Source organism: Trachurus trachurus (assembly GCF_905171665.1).
Source record: "Trachurus trachurus genome assembly, chromosome: 7".
In the NCBI taxonomy this organism is placed as follows: Eukaryota; Metazoa; Chordata; class Actinopteri; order Carangiformes; family Carangidae; genus Trachurus; species Trachurus trachurus.
The window spans coordinates 18,416,671-18,440,130 of NC_139901.1; the positions used below are offsets into that span (position 1 = coordinate 18,416,671).

At 39.8% G+C, this 23,460-nt stretch overlaps 1 protein-coding gene across 1 annotated transcript in view; it reads right to left on the minus strand.

Annotated features, from left to right (window-relative positions):
• Positions 1–3,268: 3,268 nt before the first annotated feature.
• The window catches only part of cpne5a (copine Va), a gene marked incomplete at its 3' end in the record, with an annotated part of 75,116 nt that continues 54,924 nt past the window's right edge, over positions 3,269–23,460 (minus strand). The window contains exons 15-21 of the mRNA XM_083976245.1: positions 15,047–15,093; positions 13,612–13,793; positions 11,814–11,941; positions 7,941–8,043; positions 5,429–5,486; positions 5,138–5,211; positions 3,269–3,457 (exon numbers count right to left, since the gene is read on the minus strand). Of these exons, the coding sequence (XP_083832371.1) occupies positions 3,269–3,457; positions 5,138–5,211; positions 5,429–5,486; positions 7,941–8,043; positions 11,814–11,941; positions 13,612–13,793; positions 15,047–15,093 (781 nt within the window). The remainder of the gene's footprint in view (positions 3,458–5,137; positions 5,212–5,428; positions 5,487–7,940; positions 8,044–11,813; positions 11,942–13,611; positions 13,794–15,046; positions 15,094–23,460) is intronic.

The window sequence follows — 23,460 nt, forward strand, 5'->3', positions numbered from 1 at the left end:
GCAGACTACCAAAGCTTCCTGCCATTTTGGCACAAACATGCACATTGTCTAGAGGCCAAGTTCATCTGAACACATTTTGGCATTGAAAAGTCTTTATACGGGTCTTATGTACATAATTAGAGTTCAGCCTCAAAGAAAAATTCAAAATGAAGGGACAATCAAAGCCATTTCCAGCAGGGTGAGAATAAATTATAGTATTGTTGGAAATACATCTAGTGGACCGAAAAATTAATTTAGCTATAATTTAATGTCTCACAATTGCATAAGTGTCATTACTGTGCTCATTTCATAGTTATCGATTATTTGTTTACTACTTAGAGAAGTAGTTTTTTATCAGGGCTCAGGTCCAAAGAAAGAAAAATAGAGTACATCTTTTTGTAGCCTAATTTTAATATTACAGCTAAAATGTCATTTAATTCTACCTTAAATTAATTTTGATTAGTAATAATTACATGAATCATGTTTGAAATGTGCACACAACATACACCCCCACCTCCACTTCACACGGTTTCATTTCCACTTTTCTCACAGACAGTTTCAATCACACTCAGTATATGAGCCGCATACTGAGGCTGACTTGCTGACAGATATCGTGTTTGCCAAATAACAAACATTCCCAAGTTGTTCATTTTCTGAGTAATGAGTACTTTGTAATTAATTTGAAATTAAAAGCGAGAAATACAAATCACTTTGAAAAGTAGAATTTAAAGAGATTACTTGCAAAGTAAATATATCATATATTTATAATTTTAAGATATTCAAGTTAATAATTTATAATACTCGTTTAAATATATTTAATAGTAAATACGTGTTTATATTACTTTTTGGCTTCAATGGCTTTCTGTAGAGGTATACTTGTATTTATGAGTGTTATGTCACTGAAAACTTAGTGGCCTCATTTCACTTGTATAGAACAAGAGAATTTGGCAGCAGAGTGAACGCTGCTTTGTCTTCTGAGGGAGAAATGTCATCACTGATGAAAAATTAAAACAGAAAAAAGGAAACATGGAGCTGGGCCCGTGACAGAGGGAGCCAACCGCCTCTGGACTGAGTTCTGCTACATCATTAGACCATCTTCTCTCCGAGAGCACTAAAGCAGCGGGAGTCAAAGAAACACTGAGCGGCTTTACAAAGATCGTCAAGTAATATGAAGTATGTCAACACAAAACAAAGTACAGCAACAGTGAGAAACAAGAGCTTCACATTCTCTGAGAGCAACACAACAAATCTTTGTAAACGTTGGCTCTCCGGTTTCGTTCAGGGAAACTCCGCTAAGCACAAAGTACGACTGGATAACACAACAGATCAAAAGTAAAGACACTTCCCAATGAAAACCCATGAATCCTAACCCATGAATGTTTCGTTTTTTTTTCCTTGAGGCAATGTAAATAGCCACAGTTGAATTGTAAACAAGTCTTGACTTTGAATATTGTAGAAGGCTCAGCAATACCGTTAACTCTCATTACTTCAAAGATCATTAGTGAAGAGCTGTAAGTATAAAAAGTACACAACACTGGTAGAGAGTGCGTCAGTCACTGAGGCTGGAATAGTCCTAATCTTACAACAGTTTTTATCATCACCAACATTTTTTTTGTGTGTACATCTTAAACATTAGACCTGCTGCTGCTGGCAGAGTAACACCTGGGTAACTGAATTTGGATATGTTTCCATATAATAGGCACATTTGGATTGAGATATTGAGTGACTGGTGAAAGTAATGGTCACAGTACAGTAAATCAATAACTCAGGATGCACACAACTGGGCCACAATGGCTGTAACTGTCTTTAGAAACCTTATATACAGTCACTATAAAGAAGTGTGAATATATTGAGGTGAATTAATTATAATGTGTCTTCAGATTTAAAAACTATATTCCAATGTTTTGTCATAAAATGGGCTGATGAGCATTAGCATAAAAACATGGGAACATTCAATGAGAAAATCAAAAAGCAAAACACAGGAGAGACATTGCACATGTAACACACTGACCAGATTGATAACTTAAAACTTTTTCATTATCTCACTTAAAAAAAACAACAAAAAACATTCAAATATCTCATATTCTGCTGCACGATTTGCGATTGTTCAGGTTTTAATAGCGGGAAAACAAGTCAGTTTAAGGAAAAATAAAAGTGGGTGTTAGTTGACATCAGTCTTTCAAAAGCGTACTGACAGGGAACGCAAGTATGTGCTTTTAATTATTCATCTATTTTCCTGTAAACATATAATTTTTATGATAGATTTTCACTTTACAACATCAGTATAATAGTTTTCTAATAAACAAACGTCCTATCCTGTTTTAAATTGATGGTTGAAGCCGATGTAAAAGCCGTGGTGAGAACATACTGTGGGGTCCTTTCTATTATTTTAATTGTGGCGGCTGTTCATTCTTTCAAAGTAGTGGTTTTCAGCTTATTAATAATCTAACCTTTGTGCTTTTTATTTGGAGAGTAATTAGTGCATTCTGTTACTATAAATATTAGAAACACGTATAAGACATGGTGCTGGAAAATTAGTATGGCAACAGCTCACAGCAGGTCCTCTACATTACAGCTCGCAATCAAAAATTATCCATCAGTGAAAATGATTAATAAACTGCTGAATAGTTGTTGTTGTTTTAATCACATGCTCTTATATTACAGTCCTTATCAAAGTAGAAATGGGGACTTTTTATTACACTGGTCACAAAATATAAGATGGAAAACTACAGGGGAAATATAACTTTAATCCCCTACCTTTAAAACCCCCTCAAAGGAATACGTTATTTTTGCAATAAATAAATAAATAAATTAGTATACACATGATCTCCTAACACACGTTAACTCCAAAAGGTATCACAAACATGATACACACTGGCACATTCTAATATATTTATGCCTTCAAACAGGCCCTCTCTATGGGGTTTACTTGCTATCCAGTACATCACCACTTTGACAGGTTTGACAGCAAACAACTAAAACCTCCTTCACTACACCGGGCTCCTCTCCTCTCAGCACTCTCATCCTCAAGCGCTCAAGAGAGAGAAACCCCCCCCCTCCCAATTAATCATCAGCAGGTTTCCCCAAAAAAACAGTCTTAAAGCTCCACGCCAAGATGGAGTCTCATCATCTTTTATATTTAGCCGGATTAATAATTAAGAAACAGCATTGGAAGCGTTTCCATTTCCCCCTCAAAGGATGGTTGGTGCAGTAAGTAATCCTGCCCCCACCCCAACGCAGAGCGGTGTGTGGTGGTGGTGGTGGTGGTGGTGGTGGTGGGTGGGGGGGTTCAGACGGGGTTGGTCTGGGGCTTGTCCCCGGGTGAGTACGGAGGTGGGACAGGGTTGGGTTTAATGCCTCTGCTCTTCATGTAGGAGATGAGCTGGTCGGGGATTTCAGCCAGTACGTCTTTAGCCAGCCTCGCCATGCTGAGCACGTGGTTACCTGTGCGGTCCATGTAGTCTCTGAACGGGACAAACTGACACGGGAAGGGAAAGAAAGGTACGACTTTATGAAGGGACTGTATCTGTAATCGTCTGTTGGGGTTTAGTCTCAAGTCCTTGTGAGTTCTAGTATTGGACCAAACTCAGACTGATGATTCGTCATCAGTATTTTACCTTGGACGGCTCCAACTGGATTAAATAATACAGTAGAAAACATTAGAGCTTCCATTACTCAGTGGAAGCGAATGTGGACTACACTGCATTTGCCTTGTGTATGTTGCTTCTTTTACTGCAGTGAATACCATATTTGCAGTAGAAATTAATACATCAACCTAACATGCTAATTTACATTAAAGCAAATGTCTCTCTGCTGACATCAGAAACTCAGAGGAAGAAACTCCAGCAGCCCAATTGGATGAGTTATACAGGTTGGTCTGTAGCTGCTGCTGACATGTAGTTACATTATCCTCAAAGTTAATGCCCCATAGTAACAGCTTAACCCTATAACATATACATCAAGCATGACAGTATAACCAGTAATGAGGTTGCATATGTAAATAAATGTTTGGTTGTTTTTTTGTTTTTTTACATTGGCAGCAGAGAAGAGGTGAAGAGGTCATTAAAACCTGAGGAAGCTGGCCTCATTTGAACATTGATCAAATCTTTTCCTGGTCTGACGTAAAGAGTTTTTAGCTTGGGTGAGAGAAAAGTAAAACAAAAGCAAAACAAAAGCAAAACAGCAGTGTCCTCGTTAAATTAACACAGACATTTTGAGTTCATCTGTGCGTCCATGGTAGTAGTTGGTAGTAATCCACTGTTATTTTAAGGCCGTATTATCATTATTATTATTATTATTACAACACAGCCTCACAGGGTTGGAGCTTCTTTGTGACATCTGTGTGTTGTATACAGTAACATCATCATGTATCATGGATGTTTGTTGCATGAAGCTTCTTTCTCTCTACCCAGTGAATCCCCCACAGTGTTTCCACTCATTACCTAAATGTGTCAACAAACCAAAGGTTTACTCGCACTTCTGAGGCTACAGTATAACATCAAATATTTGTGCTATTACTGTACTTCACTGTAGAGCTGTTCAAGTCACAGAGCTGCTGCAGTGACTGGACTCATCGGTCGGTCACAATATGTTATGGACCGACTGCAACCAGAATCAAACGCTGAGAGAAGCACTGCAACATTATAAAAGCAATAGGCCAGGAGTACGCACACCAGGCTTTTAAAGGGAATTGGACATGGCATTGTGATTGGTTTATTTGATGTTATGGCCAAAAGATTGCAATGAATAATTGAGAGATTAAGTGGTGCAGCAATTGTGTTGTTTTTTTCTGCCGGCAAAAAAAAAACCCAGAAATGTCATAGACCACACTCTCCATGAGCTTTTGATAATTAAAATAGAGCCCATGGAGAGAGTTCATCCTCCTCGGAGCATGTTAAAGTGGAGTGTAAGAGATTTTGTCTTGGTGGCGTTGCTAAAACAAACTACAATGATTGGAGATCATTTTCTCAGGATCTTGACATCAACGTTGTAATTCAGGAGATTTCATTTTGGAATAAAACAAACATTATCATTGAGAGATAATGTCTGTCTAATGGTGCAAAGATGATATCTTGCAACCATTGTACCTTTTGGGAAATGAGCCGCTTCCTTCCCATGATGAGAGAGAGAATCAGACCAAATATATGAAGCATCTCACCTGTACAATGTCTCTCTCTGCCAACTTCCCCCGCGAAGAGATCCTGATGTCGTCGCCGTCCAGCTCGACCATGGCTACAGAGGAAAGATGTTTTATCAGAAAAAGATCTCTGTATCAAAAAACACACACACACACATCCCTGGAAAGTAGCCAGGGAAAACATCTTTTTATGAACAGCTTCTTGAATAGCTGCCACACCAGTGTGTTGAGCCTAAGTTTGTTATAACAATATAAAAAAACAAACATTTACTGACATATTTTTCCCCAAACAGCTTTAGTTACTGTTCTCACCATCAAACTCAGCTTGACCAACTCCAACAATGATGATAGACATGGGGAGTTTAGCTGCCTGTCATGAACAAGAGAAGCAAACAGTCAGTTGTCATTCAGATACGTGGAAGAAACTCTATCTGCCTGACATCAGGGTTTATACCAGAATATGAAGAGGTTACATTTCCAATTATTCTTGTTTTTCTCCAAACTCACTTCTCATTTCATCAGAAATAATCTGAAGCTACAGTTCCCCAGAGAAGCCAGACAATAACAAACAGTAATGAACAAGATAAAATAAGATAAACATAAATGATACATAGCATCATAACAGTTTCTTGACCGTGTTTCACATCACATTATGCTGCCTAGCTTAGGTTTCCTAGGGACTGAGAGGAAATGCAAAATGCATTATTCAACCCAAGGGCCCCAAGGTTGTTACAACAGCCAGCATATAACAGAATATTTTAGCTAACTACTATACACTGTATACATTTTAAAAGCTGCTTTTAAAATGTGGAATACAAAATGAGTTACAGAACATAAGGTTATTGGACCCTTCGTGTTGTTTTTGCTCACAAAAAGAGAAGCACAGTTTATGAACATGTACAAACATGAATAAAGTCAAACGCTGTATTCATAAAACATGACTGCTTCACAACACGACACATTTGCATCGAACAGTCTAACATTATTTATTCATCATGTTTGTATATAAAACTTTTCAAATACTGTTAGTCAGAGGAGGGCAGCCACATGTCCAATCTCCAACTTAAACACAACCGAAACATACAAAATGAAGATTTAATAAAGGGTTTGTCTTCCTCGCAGTTTCTGGTGTGGAGGTTACTCCAGTGCACGAACTGAAGCCATAGTCCTGATGTGGAGAGAATGTGAAAAGCTCTGGCATGAATGAATGATATATGCTTGTGGTAGAAACGCATTTACAGGGGTAAAAGTAGGTCAGCTTTCCTGGAAAAACCTCCCGGGGGTAGAGGCCTGTCATAGATAGGACCAAACAGACTGAAGAGGGCCATCCTCTCCATGTTCTCTATCATTATTCTCCCTCCATCTCTTTCCCCATTTTTATCTTTCCCTCCACCAGGCTCATTCCTCATGACCTTCTGCTCTCTACACAAAAACATACATTCTGTTTGCCCCTTTCCGGCAGCACAGGACCTTAAAGGCATATACTTATAAATGCCAGGTCAGTTTCCGTATCCAGAGCTGAATTATTCAGTCTACACCATTTGTTACTTCGCCTGTACTGTAAAATTACTCGAGGGATTTCACTCCATCAATCTGTCTGAACTCATCCTTCCTCCTCGGACTGAGCAGATCCATAATGAACACATAGAAGCTGACAGCACTTCTCATAACAAGATTTTGTTGAACATTTTAAGACCATACCAATATTTATGTGGGATCATTTCTGGTGCCCATTGCACATACAAACACTTTAGCATCCAGATGTTCAGTACATGTAGTTAATCTCTATAAATCCATTATTAGATATCAAAAGATGGAGCGGAGGTTTGTATTTACCCCAGAGGCTGTCCTGTTAGATGTGTGGGCATTTTAGTTGGTGAAGGCTAATCTGTACTGGTTTGTGTAACAAGTAAATCAGAATAAACATTACAGTGCAGTTTGGCCAGCAGCAGTACTTACAACATTACTGCTGCTATGTGCAATGCGCTATCTGCCATCTTTAAAAACACCTCTAAAAATACATCACAGCATCAGAGGGCACAAACAAGACAGCAAAAGTGCAGAGTGAGTATCGCATGTTACTCTTTGGTCATGAGTCATCTCTGCAGGGCAAAGGCTAAATGCCAAGTGAAGCAGGTCATTCGGTCCAGAGTAGCCAGGTCCACACTGAGAGGTGAGAGGTGGCAGCAGGACACAGCAGGTTCGGAACGGTGCAGCGCAGAGCAGCAGACAAGATCTTAAAAGGAAGGTGTGGCTGTTCGAATGGTTTGATTAACAGTCGCAAATTCCCTTTAAACCCAGTCTGCTGGGGGTCAGAGCACCGTGCATCGTGGCTGACGATGATTCACAATATATTCCGACTGTAAAACTTTTCATAGGACACAAAAGGAAGGAGGAAAGGAAGAATATACAACAAAGGCAAGACAAACACAATCAAAAACTTGGCCAAACAGGTGCCTCATATGGTGGATAGGACCTCTGCTTTTGATAGAGTGAAAAATGTTGACTTCAAACTGAATTCCACTCGAGGCGGCCCTCAACCCCAAAGAGGTTCTCAATAAGAGGAAAAATATTACACAAACAGGGAGAACCAAGCGCAGGGGGGAAGACAAGTGGAGCAGAAAACACCCCATAAATCCTCAAATCTAATGGTAGTGGCCTATAAAGCCCTCAAAGTAACAGGAAACCTGAGAGCAGTGCCACAGCAGGCTAAAAGCACCTGTGAAGCCGAGAGTGAGAGAGTAAGAGTTATAGAAAAGGGGGTGGGAGAGGGAGAGGGAGGTAGAGAGAAGTGGAGGGGGGGTGGGGTTAGAAATGCACTTACATTCACTATGGCCTCCTTGGTCTGAGCCATGTCTGATATGACGCCATCAGTGATGATGAGCAAGACAAAGTACTGAGATCCATCCTGAACCGCTGCTGCATACCTGAAGCAGAGGAAGCATCAGCACACACTGGTTTCAGAGGGTGGTACCATGTTACACTGACCGTGTTAGAGCAAAAGCAAAGTTGAAAACAGTCACAGACTACATGTTCATGGATTAAGATGAAACTCTGAGATTGGTCTGAATAGTCAGAGGGAAAATCTAAAAGCAGCAACCAACGTGTCAGAGATTTAGGGAAAGAAAAAAACACATTAAAAAAACATGTTCTTCAAAAACAAACTCCCACTCCACCCAGCATGTGACACAAAAGCTTAATATAGACATATAAAGAAGTAAAATATGTTGTACAGCTCCTCACGTCTCAGAGGTCTATCCAGACACTATTATGAAACCCATCAGAGACACCACATTGAGTGTGGCCTAGTTCCATCTCCTATCGCTGGCTGCTCTATGAATAATTTATTAAACTGTTTATGCAAAGTGCTGCAGTCTTATTCTTTAAGAACATTATTGATTCCCCAGCTCTCAATTGACCAGACTTGATGAGCTAGAAGGGGAAAAAACATGTCAGATCATTGTGAGAGCCAAGGACAGGTCAGAGGTGAGCTCTCATTCTTGCTTTGAGTTTGATCAATTTGACTGTGACGCGCTGACATTTTAATCAAAGAGCGTGCCTCGTCGGTGACAACGGCAAGACTGATGAGCAATTTCTCGTAGATTAAACAGGCATTTGTCTTTCCTGTGTGACGCACAACAATGTGGGTCACGCTCATTGCAGACATTTGACCATGTTACCATAACGCCACTGCAGTAAAGACATCCTACAGTGTTGGCTGGATTGCAACAGCGGGGCCAGTCCCATAATTGCAAATACCAGTGACTGACTGACTGAGTGAGCGATCATAGTTGAGCAATCATATTTCCACCACTGGTCAGCTTAATGCCTTGTGGCTGGGTTGGAGTTTCCCCATTGGCCACTGCTCTTTCAATATGATCTGGTGCTAAAAGCTTCTCTTAGCCTGCAGTGCTGCCAGTTTAGTGCATCTGTCTCTAGACTTAGAGATTTTCTTTATAGATATACAGTAAACCTGGTACATGACTTGAGTGAGTAGTAGTGGGCTTCAGGCTACACCTCGTGATACGGGCAGTCACTCTGCTGCCCTGGTTCCCACTACTTTCATTACATGTACAATTAATTATTACAAAGAGAGACAGAGGAATAACTTAACATAAAACTGTGAGCACGAGAGAGCAGGAGAGTGAGAGGTAATTATAGCTGCTCCGGAGCAATGGTCGGGGCCGGGCAATTTTAGGCAAAATTAGGCAATTTGAAAGTTCCAAAGCTGTAGCACATAATACTGTAGGGCTGGGCATCAATCAAAAATGTTCGATACCGGTACCAATACCGATACCTTCACTTCAATACCGGTTCTTGAACGATACTTTACCAATTTTATAATATCAGTTCTAAAAAAAATGAAAATTACATTACACATTACGGTACAAATCTTGAGCTTTTCTAAGGTTCAACAGGTACTGTAGATCACCCTGGCCTGGCATGTGTTACTACATTGCAGTCACTTTATTTAGATGAATTTTGCAACCTGAAAATATTACTTAAAGCAGAAGTAAGTGATATATTTGTGTTAATATAAGTCTTAAATAGTTATATCTTCCGACAGCAATCACTTACATAGAGTGTTTTGACCGAAACACGGGTCTCTCAGTCCCTCTGCTCTGCTCTGAGCCGAGGAGAAAACATTTATCGTATCCTACAGTTTTTATCCAATGAGGAGAGAGAACGGCATGCAGGGCTGTGTGTGCAGCCAAGGGACGCCGTGAATGTGGTGACGTAGGGACGAGGACTGTTATGGTGCGTTCAAGGAAACCCGTAACTCGTGTTTTTCCGACCGTGAAGTCGTACCAGTTCGATCTGGTACGAGTTCACGGGTCGGAAGTTACGAGTGGCCGTTATAGTGACTTTCACAGGTAAAACAGGTCGGAAAAACACGAGTGGGTTGCCTGAAACGCTACAAAGTCGTAAGTTGTGACTTGAAGCTGTAATTTACGGTTTCAAAAGCCTACCTGGAACGCAGCATTAGCCAAAACGACCGGATCGCTCACTTCTGCTTTAAAACCACTTTCATACATATTTTTTGTAGTTGACACATTAAGGTTTTTAAATAGGCTAAGGGTTTCTGATTTGTTGAGGGAATAAAAAAAAGACAGCTCCTAACTCACTGAGCTAATAGTCTGAAAGTGAGATCTAGTGTGTGGTTTATTAAATAGACTCAGGGAGTCACTGTCTGGGCAGCAGTTGTCAAGGCATTTTTAAAAAATTGTCAAAATGTCAGAAATACTGATATCTAAACAAAAATCTGATAATACATAAATTGCATCTTGACAGCATGGAAATGTTGGTGATTTGTTTTTAACGATAAGTGTTTATTGCTTCTCAAGAGAAAATCTGATGTTTAAAAATGTCACTCTTACATTGACTGCAGTTGTTCCCATTCAAAATGTTCTCAAAAATTTGGATTTTGAGATACAATTCTGATATTTGCCAAACTTCATCAACCATGACTTCAAAATATTGTTAATTTTTTTCAGGAAGATTGAAAATGTATTTAGCAAGAATTGGATGGTATATGTTTGCAGTACTGATAAATAAAGAAGTCATCAGAAGTTGCTAAGCTAAAGAAGATAGCAGATCTGAATAGCAAGTAAACAGAAACACCAGCACAGGGCTTACATGAACTGAAAGTTTGAAATACTTGATAGCTTTTAATCAAATGATTATACTGTAGGAAGTGTTGAGTTTGTACTGTATTAAGTTGTGATGGAGTAACTCAGTAACACATAAAATGAAACCATACTTAATACTTAAGCACTACTATGACTACCCAAATATATCCAGTAGATTAGAAAGAATTATTAATAAAAACCTGACTACTTTTACATTTGCAATGATAAAACCCATTGAGAATCACAACATGTGGGAGCTCATGTGGAAACCAAGAAATAAAGCAAATGCTCTAAATGCTTAATTTCAGGTTCAGGTCCACAGTGGACAAACCTGTGTCCAAGCGTGAGTCATTAACATTCAAGGCCAAGCCAAGTCACGAGTCATTGAATTTGATTACTGGGGTCTCAGTCAGACTCCCAGCTTGAGTGTGAGAGTCTCGTACTTATAACATAACTGCTGCTTCAGGTGTCACAGCTTTCAGTGCTGAAACACTGTATGCCTGTGTCTTATAACTTCACCGGCCCATGGCTCCAACCCAGCGGAGATTATTTTAAACCACTCACATCTGCTTTGTATTTAATGTGGCACAGTTACATTGTAGCAAATCCCATGAATTGAGTTTCATTTCATCCGTAGTGACAGGATGTTTGAATTAAAGCACATGGTGCTCCATTCACAGTGACACTTATTTATAGACTAAAGTGATTCATCCACACACACCTGAAAGGCAACATGACATTAAGCCATTGAGTCCTGTGTCCTCTCCTGCCTCCCACTGTCTTACCTTTCCAAATTCACCAGACGTTTAAAAAGCAATAAAACACCTGCACTCCACTACGCATGGCACAACATACAGCATGCCTTATTACCAATCCTATTCATTTCAGCCTGACAGCTGTTTATTTTTCCTTCATTAGTTCTGCTCAATTCATGAAGGAACCATCATTCACTGTATTAATGTCTCTGATGGTGCATCTGCCTGCTCAAGATTATTTACAGATTGGCTTTGCACCAAAGGACGACTGTGCTCTGATATGTTCATTGGGACAGATTTTTGTGTTTGTACCTTGCCACGTGATTAACAACAGGGGCGAAGTTGGTGGGTCCATAGAGCTGAACCGTCTTAAGGCTTTGATGGTAAGCTTCAAGAATCCCCTCCATGCCGTTGCAGTATGGGTTCTCGATGTTGCCGTTCTGGGAAAACAAAACATGAATGGAACAAAAATTACAAAAATGGCAGTCAGAATTTATTACAATGGGGTTTGATGTAACAGTTAATTGATGTGGACAACAGTGCTTCAGTTGTATCATACAGTGTTTAGGACGTAAACCAGTGCCTGGGCCTGTTCCAGTTTGTAAATAAATGTCTTCACTGATTGAGAAAACATCTGGATGGCTTTTTTTTTTTTTTTAGATAAAGATATGCTACAAAACAAATCCTAATGTGGAGAGGTGATGCCAGAGGCCTCTGTTACCCAGACCCACTGAGTAGCCTGGCAGCTGTGCACAATCATTCCTCTCTAATGTTTTTAAGCGAGTCCGTATCTTCTATCCAATCAAAGACGTCCAAAGTTATGATGTCAGTCAACAAGTGGAAGTGATTGTGGTCTACTACTAGCCTCACTATAAGGCCTCACACTGTAATTAACCCCTGGAAGATGTTACTATGACTGACTCCCTGGCTAACAACATACTGAGTCCTGCATTAGGCAACATCACATTACAGGATGTAGGTGGTGGGTATTTGCATTAGCTTGATTTCCTGGTCTTGCACATTGTAGCTTTAATAAGAGGTTGAAAGGTGGTTTCACCTCCCTGTCTGGTTTTAACTGTCAAGTCTGTTGCATCTCAAACAGTGGTGATTGGTTTGGTTTTGTCGCCTTGGTTGTACAAATACCTTTATTACACAACAAGTCAGTGGGTTGTGACCTCCATTTTGTTCAGTTGTGGGTGTTAACCAAGCTACTTAACCTTGAGGGCAGCAGGATTTGCTGTTAAGTTGCAACGCCTGACTTCAATAAAAAAATATATATATGCAAAGCTAACACAGTCTTTTTTTTGTAATTCTCTATAATTGCATATATATATATATATAAAATAGTAGTTTTATAATTCTTAACATATGAGAGTATGTGTTATTGTCGGTCTTAGACTGAACACAGCAGTGGTTGGCGCAGCTGGAGGAGCCCTCCGGTATCACAGATTCATCTCCTCCAAAAGACGGGATCCAGCATAGATTCATTCTTGAGGGGAAGAATGACATTTTTGGAAACATTCTTTTCTCCCAGAGATGTGCTTGTCAAACTTTGCTTCAAAGGTTATCTTACTTAGCTACAAGGCAAATTTCTAACTAAACATATAGAACAAATATTCAGCCAAGACTGTAACTTTTCTTTTAAACCCACTTACAAGACTAGAGCATGAAAGAAAGAAGCTTCAATTATATGGTGAGATGAATCTTAATTTGCAAATTCTAATGGAAATATGGAGTGATGCAGACGTTACCCTGTAGACAGACTCCTCATTAGGCTGTACTATGCAGCAGCCAAAGCACATTAGCTGGCTGAGAGAAGCCAAATTGATTTAAGAATCCTTCAGCCTTACAGAACCTAATTTGCACTATAAAAGGTAAATGGAATTCACTCAGAATTATGCATGTAAGAGGTGTAGCAGCATTCATCTAAAAATGCACACATCCATATTGCACATGAACACATGCTTGTCCATACACGCTGGAGAGAGCATGTGCTCTCACTCAAAGGCTCTTCGGGGAGGGCCAAAATGATTTTCACATGGAGTTAGATCAAAAATTCTGATGCTGAATTACTGCCGCAGCATCTTAAATAACCTCATAATGTACTCACCAGCGGGAACTCATGGGAGACCCTCCCATCAGGGGGCAGCTTAGCACCGAATCCCAGGGCAGGGAACATCTTATCACTGTCATAGTCCTGAATGATCTCTCCCACAGCCTTCAGGGCCATGGCATAGGCATTCATCTGGTATGGGTTCATGTAGTGCAGTGAAGTGGACTGGGACGGATTTCCTTTCAAGACAAGAGCAGCCAGAGTCAGTGATGCAAACCAGCAGAGTGAGGCTGGACTGACGGCTGCAGCCACACGGGTGAACCAGAACTACACTGGATGCTCCATAATATCAGAGATGGGACTCGGTGTGACTGTGGCTTATTACCAGTGCTGGAACTGAGTGATATTATGATGGCTACTGAATGGGAAAAACACAGCATGACGCTGGTACTGTGTACTGCACATGACTTTGAAGTTACAGTGACATTTTAAACTTGATTAATTTCATAAATGGCAACAGTCAAAATATTGTATTCATAAGAATTTCAGTGAAACCTGAGAGGAAAGATACCGTCAGAGTCTGAACGCATATGGCAGCCACTGACCGAAAATATGGACATAATCCCTCAATAGATCATTGCCTATCCAGATGTTTTTGTTTTTATGACAGGGTAACATCTGGTGACAAGTTAGTGAGTGCTGATTACAGTGAGTATGGACAATATAAGATACACGGAAAATGTGACTTGAATTAGACTTTTTTTTTTTTCTTTTTTTTTAAGTATATTTTTTGGCTTTTTGCCTTTATTTGATAGCACACAGTAGAGATAGACAGGAAAGTGGGAGGCAGAGAGAGGGAGAATGACATGCAGGAAAGGGCTGCCTGACGCGGGATTCAAACCGGGGCCGCCTGCATTGAGGACTGTAGCCTCTACTGTACATGGGGCGGCCGCTTTACCCACTGCGTCACGCACCGCCCCGACTTGAATTAGACTCAACATGGTTCCTCCATGTTTGTCTGGTTTTTTTTCTGGTTTCTTCATGAAAGAAGTTCATATTTACAGTATGATAAGTTTGACAACTCCAACATCACATGAACATTAGGACTGGATGTTCTCTGTTTTGTCTTAGAGTTAGGCCAATAGAGGAGAGACAGATGATATTGTCAGAGATATTTATTGTGTACATTTGTACGTAAGTATATCTGTAAATGGATATACCATATCATCTTATTTCACTCATCACACAATGATTTGTGTTGTGCCCTCAAACGCACACAGCGAATGATCATTTTTACTGTCCCCCTCTCTCTCTCTCTCGTCTTGCCTTGTATTTACCATTGTTAACTGTGTGAAAACTTCAATAAACATTGAAAGATGATGTATTATTATAGGCAGGGAGACTAATCCAAGCCCCTCTCTGACACGGTGACAGTACCATAGTCATACATCAGAGGACAGCTGTGCAGGGTGACGGTGGTTGAAACACTCACCGTTAGATGCAGTGAAATCGATGGCCACTGTGAAGTGAATCTGAGTCCTGCAACACATTAAAAGTGGAAAGGGAAGTGTTAAAAAAGAAAAGAGGCTGGAGAACTCAGGGCAGCAGTTTAATGAGCTCTGGGCTTCCCTTTGTTTCACTGTATGCTCTGGTCTTACTCTGAACCCACCTGAGATCAGGTAACAATACAAAATCCAATAGAGTATAGATATTAGACTTTCTTTCTATTTTGACAAAGCCCTTTTTCTGCTGCATCCAGTCAGAGTTTTATTATTGAATTTATTAAAAAAAGAACACATACATTTACTAATGGTCAAACAGCATCCAAACGAGTATTTTGATCTATGAATAACACAATAGTATTAAAGATTTAACAGCTCAGTGGCAAAGTTAAAGCCACAAACACGTCCCATAAAACCTGCTATCACTGATAAAGGCATGGTTATTTCCCAAATGCTTTCAACAAACATATAATGAGTAGCTGCAGCTGCAGTTAATGACTTGACTGAACATCACACTGAGGAAAGATATGATTATTAAAGGGATAGTTCACCCTAGAATGATATTTCGCTCATTATCTACTCACCCTCATGTTGACTAAGGGCTGGAAGAATTATCAGAGTCCACCGTCCCTTCTCTTAGTTACAGGGGGTCTCGGCGTAGCAGTGAATTTCAATGCAATGGTTGCAAAGGGACACCGGAGCTCTTCGTAAAAAAACACACACAAAAAAACATCCAAATACCTCCATGATGCTCGTATGTAATGTCCGTCTTGTGCTAAAGCCCCAAATTGCGTAATTGTCCCGAAAAAAAATTAAATAAGTCTATATTTTAAGCTTGTTTGTAGCGGAAGCTTCTCGTCTTCTTCTTCTTCTCCTCTTCCTGGTCCGTCCAAATATCGCGTGATTTGCGCCGGCGTCATTGCGGTTACTGCGAATCACGCGATATTTGGACGGACCAGGAAGAGGAGAAGAAGAAGAAGACGAGAAGCTTCCGCTACAAACAAGCTTAAAATATAGACTTATTTAATTTTTTTCGGGACATTTACGCAATTTGGGGCTTCAGCACAAGACGGACATTACATACGAGCATCATGGAGGTATTTGGATGTTTTTTTGTGTGTGTTTTTTTACGAAGAGCTCCGGTGTCCCTTTGCAACCGTTGCATTGAAATTCACTGCTACGCCGAGACCCCCTGTAACTAAGAGAAGGGACGGTGGACTCTGATAATTCTTCCAGCCCTTAGTCAACATGAGGGTGAGTAGATAATGAGCGAAATATCATTCTAGGGTGAACTATCCCTTTAACAAGGCGTCGGAGCTGCATAAGATTCCTCGCTAGTTGTTTTCACTGCTGTTTCTCAGGTTATGTGAATATTTACACATTGTACATATGCTATGCACCAGACATGATAACCATCATCGTGGTCAAAATCATTGCCTTTGTTTGACTTTGCTATTATAGTCCAGTCAGTGGGGGATTTCAGATATTCAATCCACTGCATCAGTGTGAAAACACAACCCCACAAAAGGAGTGATTGGATATTTTTATATTCATGAGCTTGTAATGAGCCAAAACTATGAAAAAAGGAGGCTAAACATGGCCTAACAAGTCTCCACTGTATTTGCCAGTTTCCCTAGAGAGACAGGGGCACAGTGGAGGGAAGGTGGGCTTAGATCAAAGTGTGTGCTTTTTCATCGGGATTAACACTGATTGCCTTTTCTGACTTCACCTCCATTATGATATTCCCACAAGCACTGTATCAGAGATAATGGTGGCTTCCTCCAGGGGAGAGACTGACCCCAGCTCATTAATCAGCATTGAGCTGGACTGCTCAGCTGACAAAGGGGGAACTGTTACAATGGCATGCTGCCTCAGTTTGAGAGTGTCTGCTGATATATGTAGTTGGTTTTGAAGGTTTGGCCAGAAAAGAGAAAAGAACAACTGGTGAGTTCAAGTGACGGCCGAGTGCAGCACAGGAGCTGTCAATCAAAATGCCAATTAGGTTATCAGAGCATTACGTAAGGGTTAATCTTTACTAATATGCAGTCAGCTGTGCTACCCAAAACCTGATGCATTAGTGTTTTATCCTACTGTATCACACATTATTGACCATAGTTACATTTTAGCATTGACAGCATAATGCTGTGAAAACCTCCCAATCCTTGTATGTAAACTGTATAACAAGAAAACATGTAGAGAACTAGACAGAACAAAACAACAATTAATTAAGTGAACAACAAAAGCATCTAAAATAGTAACACTGTAATGATCAATTAATTGATAAATATAATGTTTAATCACTAAAGTCCTTTATCAAGCAAAATGCTGCAGATTTTCAAAAGGATTTGCTCATTTTCTGTGTTTTATACTATTGTAGCTTGGACTTCAGACTGCTGGTCTGACAAAAATTATTTTGAAGGAGTCTGCTGCTAACGGCTCCACCTAACAAATCCCATGAATAGAGCGAGCAGCATCGGAAGAAACACATCTGACCAGGTCACTGTGGGGGCCAGGAGACATTACTGTATACTGTATATAGCTAAGATCAGTATCTGAAAAGTTCAATGGAGAATTTATCCAAACTTAACTTGTGCAGTTTTCAGCGCTGTATTCTGAAGATGACGCTCATAGTGGACTCAACAACACATCAATATATCCAGAGGTACATGTCACTCACTTTCAAACCTTCCCTCTTTTATAGCAGTTCAGTGGTTTATCTTTGCTTTCATGTCATTATTATAAGAAACCTTTCTCTCTTGCTTTTCTCTTTATCACAACTATTACATCTAATTTAGTATCTTATTTATCTTTATGATTCTACCCTTATCTTTGTTTTGTCATCAGTGCTTCCTCAGAGCAAATTTATGATTTGCATGAATTGATGATAGAACGTCCTCAGTTCTGTTGTTATTGTCTTATTTCTGTTGGTTTTTTTCCCCGTCGTGGGATGAATAAAGGCATACTTTACTTTATTCATTACTCGGTTCTAAATTGTTCTGTGTGTTTGGGTCAGGGGTGGTGAAATTGTATTTTTTATTGCTTATATTCTGTAAAGCACTTTGTGTTGCATTGTAAAAAAAAAAAATCAATACAAATGAAGTCTGATATGGTTTTACCTATGCATAACAAAGTGGCAACACATTTTATCTTTACCATACCAGTTATTGGACTTGGCCCCATTGCAAGGCAATTCTATTTCAATGGATTGTGCAGCTGTAGGTGATTGTGTGGTTTGTTAAAATGTTGCTGGTGAGCTCTCTTTCAGAAATCTGTACTGTATGATAACACACCAATCACATATTATCTGATCAAAGTCAGAGGAAGTACAATGTAAAACCAAACAGCTCCACGGTACAAAAGGTGGATATGCCTCGTTTCCCTGGGGACTAATGCTTGAGTTGCGGTTGTAATTAGGGTGGTTTTCTTCACATTGCGATCCCTCTGCTCCACTCTGTGCAGTCGTTTTCCATGAGGATTCACTGGGTGAAAAGGTTCACAAATCAGGGCTCTCTCAGTGATGCCACTATCTATTAGAGAAAAGTACTGTGAAACAAACAGGCCAACGGAGCATGGACACACTGGGCCCTCCGGGGATGAGTATTTGCTGTTGTCTATCCGAGGCTTGCTGCGGGAGCTACATCTCTCAGCACAGAAACAGTATGTCTGTATTCAGTTGAGTGGCTTCAGGTTTCACTACTTGTTATTTGTTTTACCTTTTGTTTTCATTTAATTTGTGATGAACGGTGGGAATTTGTTTAAGAGCTGAGCCTACAGAATAATTCTGTGACTAAATAAAAATCAATGTAAACTATTGTTGCCTGATGCTGCAGTATTGTCTGTTTCATAGGTATTGTTACAAAGAGCCAACAGCTGGTGGCTCGTATGTAAATACTATTCTATCCCTGCAATCCTCAAATCTATAGTCCTTGAAAGGAGCTAATTGTTAGTCTTCTCTCATTCCTTGGTCTCGTCCTTGAGTGACATATTGTTCTATGGATAAATTAATGCAACATCATCATTTCTTACATTTGATCAGGACTTCTAAATCTGATACCAGCCTTGAAATGGTCCCTCTCACCCTGACTCAGGACAAATCCTTCAGAACAGGCAGTTCAGTAAGTCCCAGTGGGCTTCACTTTGTTCCTTTATATCACCACTAACTTGCTCAGTGTCTCATCTTCTCTCAGAATTGGTGTCATCTTAAATGGCAGCTGCCTGTGTGTCACCTTGAATCTCGCAATAGTTTAAAATAGGTACAAATATATCGGTATCATATTGACTTCCCCCCTTCTCGATAGACAAACACCATATGGCAGGAGTCTTTGTAATGTGAAATCCCTGCAGTCTTGGCAATCTGCGTCAGGTCAGGTGGGATATTGTATGTAATGAGTAAAACACAGTGACAAAGAATAGAGCGACAGTAAAAACCTACAACTGCATCATTATCAATCCAACACAGACTAACAGCAAAAGGCCGATCGGCTCAGTGAATTTGTTGTTTAATGTAACTGAGGCAGATTTGTTTCAGAGGGTGGGGAGTGGTGGAGGTGGGACGTGTGTACATGATGTATATATTATACTGTGTATTTCTCTCACTCCATACTGTAGGTATATAAAAAGGAAGGTATTTTTATTCAAGTGTCATACAGGTCTCTGCCCGCGTGGGTTTATAACACACTTACTTTACCAAGGAAACCAACAGGTGCTACTTCAGCCTCCAATATGATCAGAGTTTAATCAACGCTCATTAGAAACAGTTGCAATCAAAACCTTCATGAGGGAGAATTTATCGCATGTCTGTTTCTGTTTTATTAGTTTTAGATGTGTGACAAATAAAGTATAATATGTTCTCTCTCTGTCTCCCTGTATGTATGTACTGTATGTATATATATATATATATATATATATATATATATATATATATATATATATATATATATATATATATATATATATATATATATATATATATATATATATATATTAGGGGTGTCACGATTCTCCAAATCCTCGATTCGATTTTCGATTTTAGGGTCACGATTCGATTCGATTCTCGATTTTTTTTCTTTTTCTTACAGCACAGACACCTATGCTATTTTCAGACTAGTCTAGTCTACGATCATTGGTTTTATTCATCAAATTTTGTACAGTAAATCTTATTTCAAAAGATGGGCTACATATAAGTGATGCAATTTCCATTAGGCACTAATGGTCACATTTAAATAATTTCTTTACAATATAAAGGTAACATGCCCCCAAAAATCATGATCCTGGGGCCAAAATTGCCCCCAAGGTTTTGAAACAAATATATTTATATCTGTACATTATCATAATTTTATTTTCATTAATTTACTGTCATGTCTCATTATTCTCCTGATGTCGACTTAATGTAATGTAAACGAGATTGCGCTGATACGCGAGAGTCATGTGACAGACAGCGGGGCAGAGCTGCAGCTGCAGCGCTGCGATGGACCATGATCAGGTCCTGATCAGACTGGCGGTGCCCACAGTCAATCAGTCCCGGATCCTCCACCGTCACCAGATCCCGAGAAAGCCCCCGCAAATAATACATCGACAAAAAGTGGCAAGTTGCACCTTTTGGCTTATTATTTGCGGGGTTTTTTTGTTTGTTTTTTAAATCTTATAACCTCTCTGCAACATGCGGCTCTCAGTGCTTGTCGGTGTTGTGTAGTTAGAGCTGTGTCTCCCTCCTGTTTCCCAGGTAGGAGGGGGACAGTAGCCCACCAGGGCTGGGTGATAAAACGCTATAAATTGTGAAATAACTTTTCTTCGATAGAAATATGAGACGTGGTCGATAGTTTTCATTCATCCATGTTTTGGCAAATAGCCAATGATATTGAGAGTTGCGCTGCGCCGAACCAATCATGTGGCTGGAATAGAGCCGGTCAACATGTGCATTTGTTTAGGTTGCTGCAGACGTGCACATCAGCTGACACCGCCGGTAAAAAAAATAAAATAAAAGAGAGAGCGGGAGAGAGAGAGAGGAGAGAGAGAGAGAATGAGTGTTGTCTCGAAATAAAAAGTAAAGGAAAACTCGGACCAGTGACTGACAAGACGCTTGGTGCGCAATGGGGACAACGGGCAGTTGTAGCTTTGCGGGCGGCGGCGGCGGCGGGGGGTGGGGCGGGTTCGTCGATCCTCTCTTTGACTTCGATGCTCGAGATCGTGACGTAATTTCGATCGATTTCGATAAAAAATCGAAATCGTGACACCCCTAATATATATATATACACAGCACACACACATATACATGTTTCTTCTGACCATTTTCATGATAATTTCCAACTAACAGAGGCTTTAAAGGGATAGTTCACCCAAAATTCAAATTTCACTCATTATCTACTCACCCTCATGTCGACTAGAGCTGTGAGAATTTTCAGAGTCCTCCGTGCCTTCTCTGAGTTACGGGGAGGTCTGCGCAGGAAGAGCAGTGAACCGAGACACTGGGAGCTTCTGCTACAAACAAGCTTAAAATATAGACTTATTTAATTTTTTTCGGAACAATTTCCCATGTCGGGGCTTCAGTACAAGAGGGACATTACAGACGAGCAGTATGGCGGTATTTGGATGTTTTTTGGTGTGTCTTTTTGGATGAAGAAAGTTGGTATCCATTCACAACCATTATATGGACAAATACTGCTGCGCGGAGCCCCCCATAACTCAGAGAAGGCACGGAGGACTCTGAAACTTCTCACAGCTCTAGTCGACATGAGGGTGAGTAGATAATGAGTGAAATTCGAAATTTGGGTGAACTATCCCTTTAATTAACTAACACTATAGTGAAACTTATTAAATATATTGTATAGTATATAAACTTAGACAATAACGTGGATGATTCCCAATTTCCAATTAAAAATGTTCAATGACTCTCTTGTGCTGATTAAACGAATCCACAATCACGTCGAGCCGCCCCAGACTCATCTTCACAGGCTCCCAACACCTCATTCTGACAGTTGTGGAGCTGTTTTAAGTACACACAAGAAATAACACAAATCTCTTTGTCACTTTCTGTTTGTCAACAACAACAACAACAACCCTCAGTCCCCTCAGCATTATTCTAAATTGACTCATGACGAGCCACAAGATTTACACAATTGTGTGTATGTCTTGTAACTGAGCGCTTTGTACAGCCAATTCGTTTATAGCTCAGCTCTCTGATACGAAACTTTTTCCTGTTTCAAAACAAAGATTATCATCTAAGATAAAAACCTAAATATTTATAACTCCATGACTAGGACAAAAGAATTGAACCAATATGAAACAGAAATTTACTTATGTGCATCATCCTTTTTCTAAAATCCATAACCCGGGTTTTATCTTTAATTGCCTTTTACTCAACCATGTACAATATTTATTAAAAGAAGATTCTGTTCAGTGTCTGGCAGCAGATCTACATCACTTGCATAAATATCAGTATCATGTTTTCTTGCTTGACTTCAGCTATTCAATATTATATATATATATATATATATATATATAGTACATACATACAGAGAGAGAGAGAGAGAGAGAGAGAGAGAGAGAGAGAGAGAGAGAGAGAGAGAGAGAGAGAGAGAGAGAGATCCTTGTTTCTCACTATGTACTGTATGTCATTAACATAACTGTGGCTTGATAAAGAGATTTCACTGCTTCCCATCAGCCCTCACTATTTCAATCAATCATTTCAAAGTAATAAGGTTATTACACTATCAAAAGCTTTCTGTAAATCTTTAAAGCCATGAAAAGTTGCTGCCCCTCTCATATTGTCGCAGAAATGATTTTAGACGAGAGAATATATGTGATCAATACCAGCTCTGATGCTATGGGACTCGTTATGTTCGTCTGACAAATGGACCAATGATTCAAACGATTCCTTTATTAAGGACGGTGCAGGAAAGTTTAGAAACACAACTAAGAACACTTGTCTCTCGGTGATTCATGGAAACAAATTTAAATCAAACTGTGGAAATTATAATTTTCAGTGATACAGAACGGAGAATAGATATTAGAAAGGTTATCAAGGCCATTTTCTCTGTTTGTGGACCATTACTTTCCACCTCTGTGAAACCTGTGTTAAATACAGTTTACAGATTAAAGGGACAACGAGGAGTTTTGGAAAAGCAAAGCATTTTTACACTACATTTATGAGCCTCCGCGCGCACCGTGAAATTCTTTGACCGGCGCAAGACGGACTCATGTTTTCATTCATCAATAATTAAAGTCAGAGGTTCGAAGACGATCACATACCGTCGTAGTTCCGACCGTAAACGGCTATTTGGCGGCGTTATTCTCATGACTCGCCACGAAACCGAAAGTAAAGCTCGACCAGCATTTCCACCAACACTAATAATAATAAAATAACAATAGAGACAAAACGATAGATTTATCGAAAATGGGCCCATTA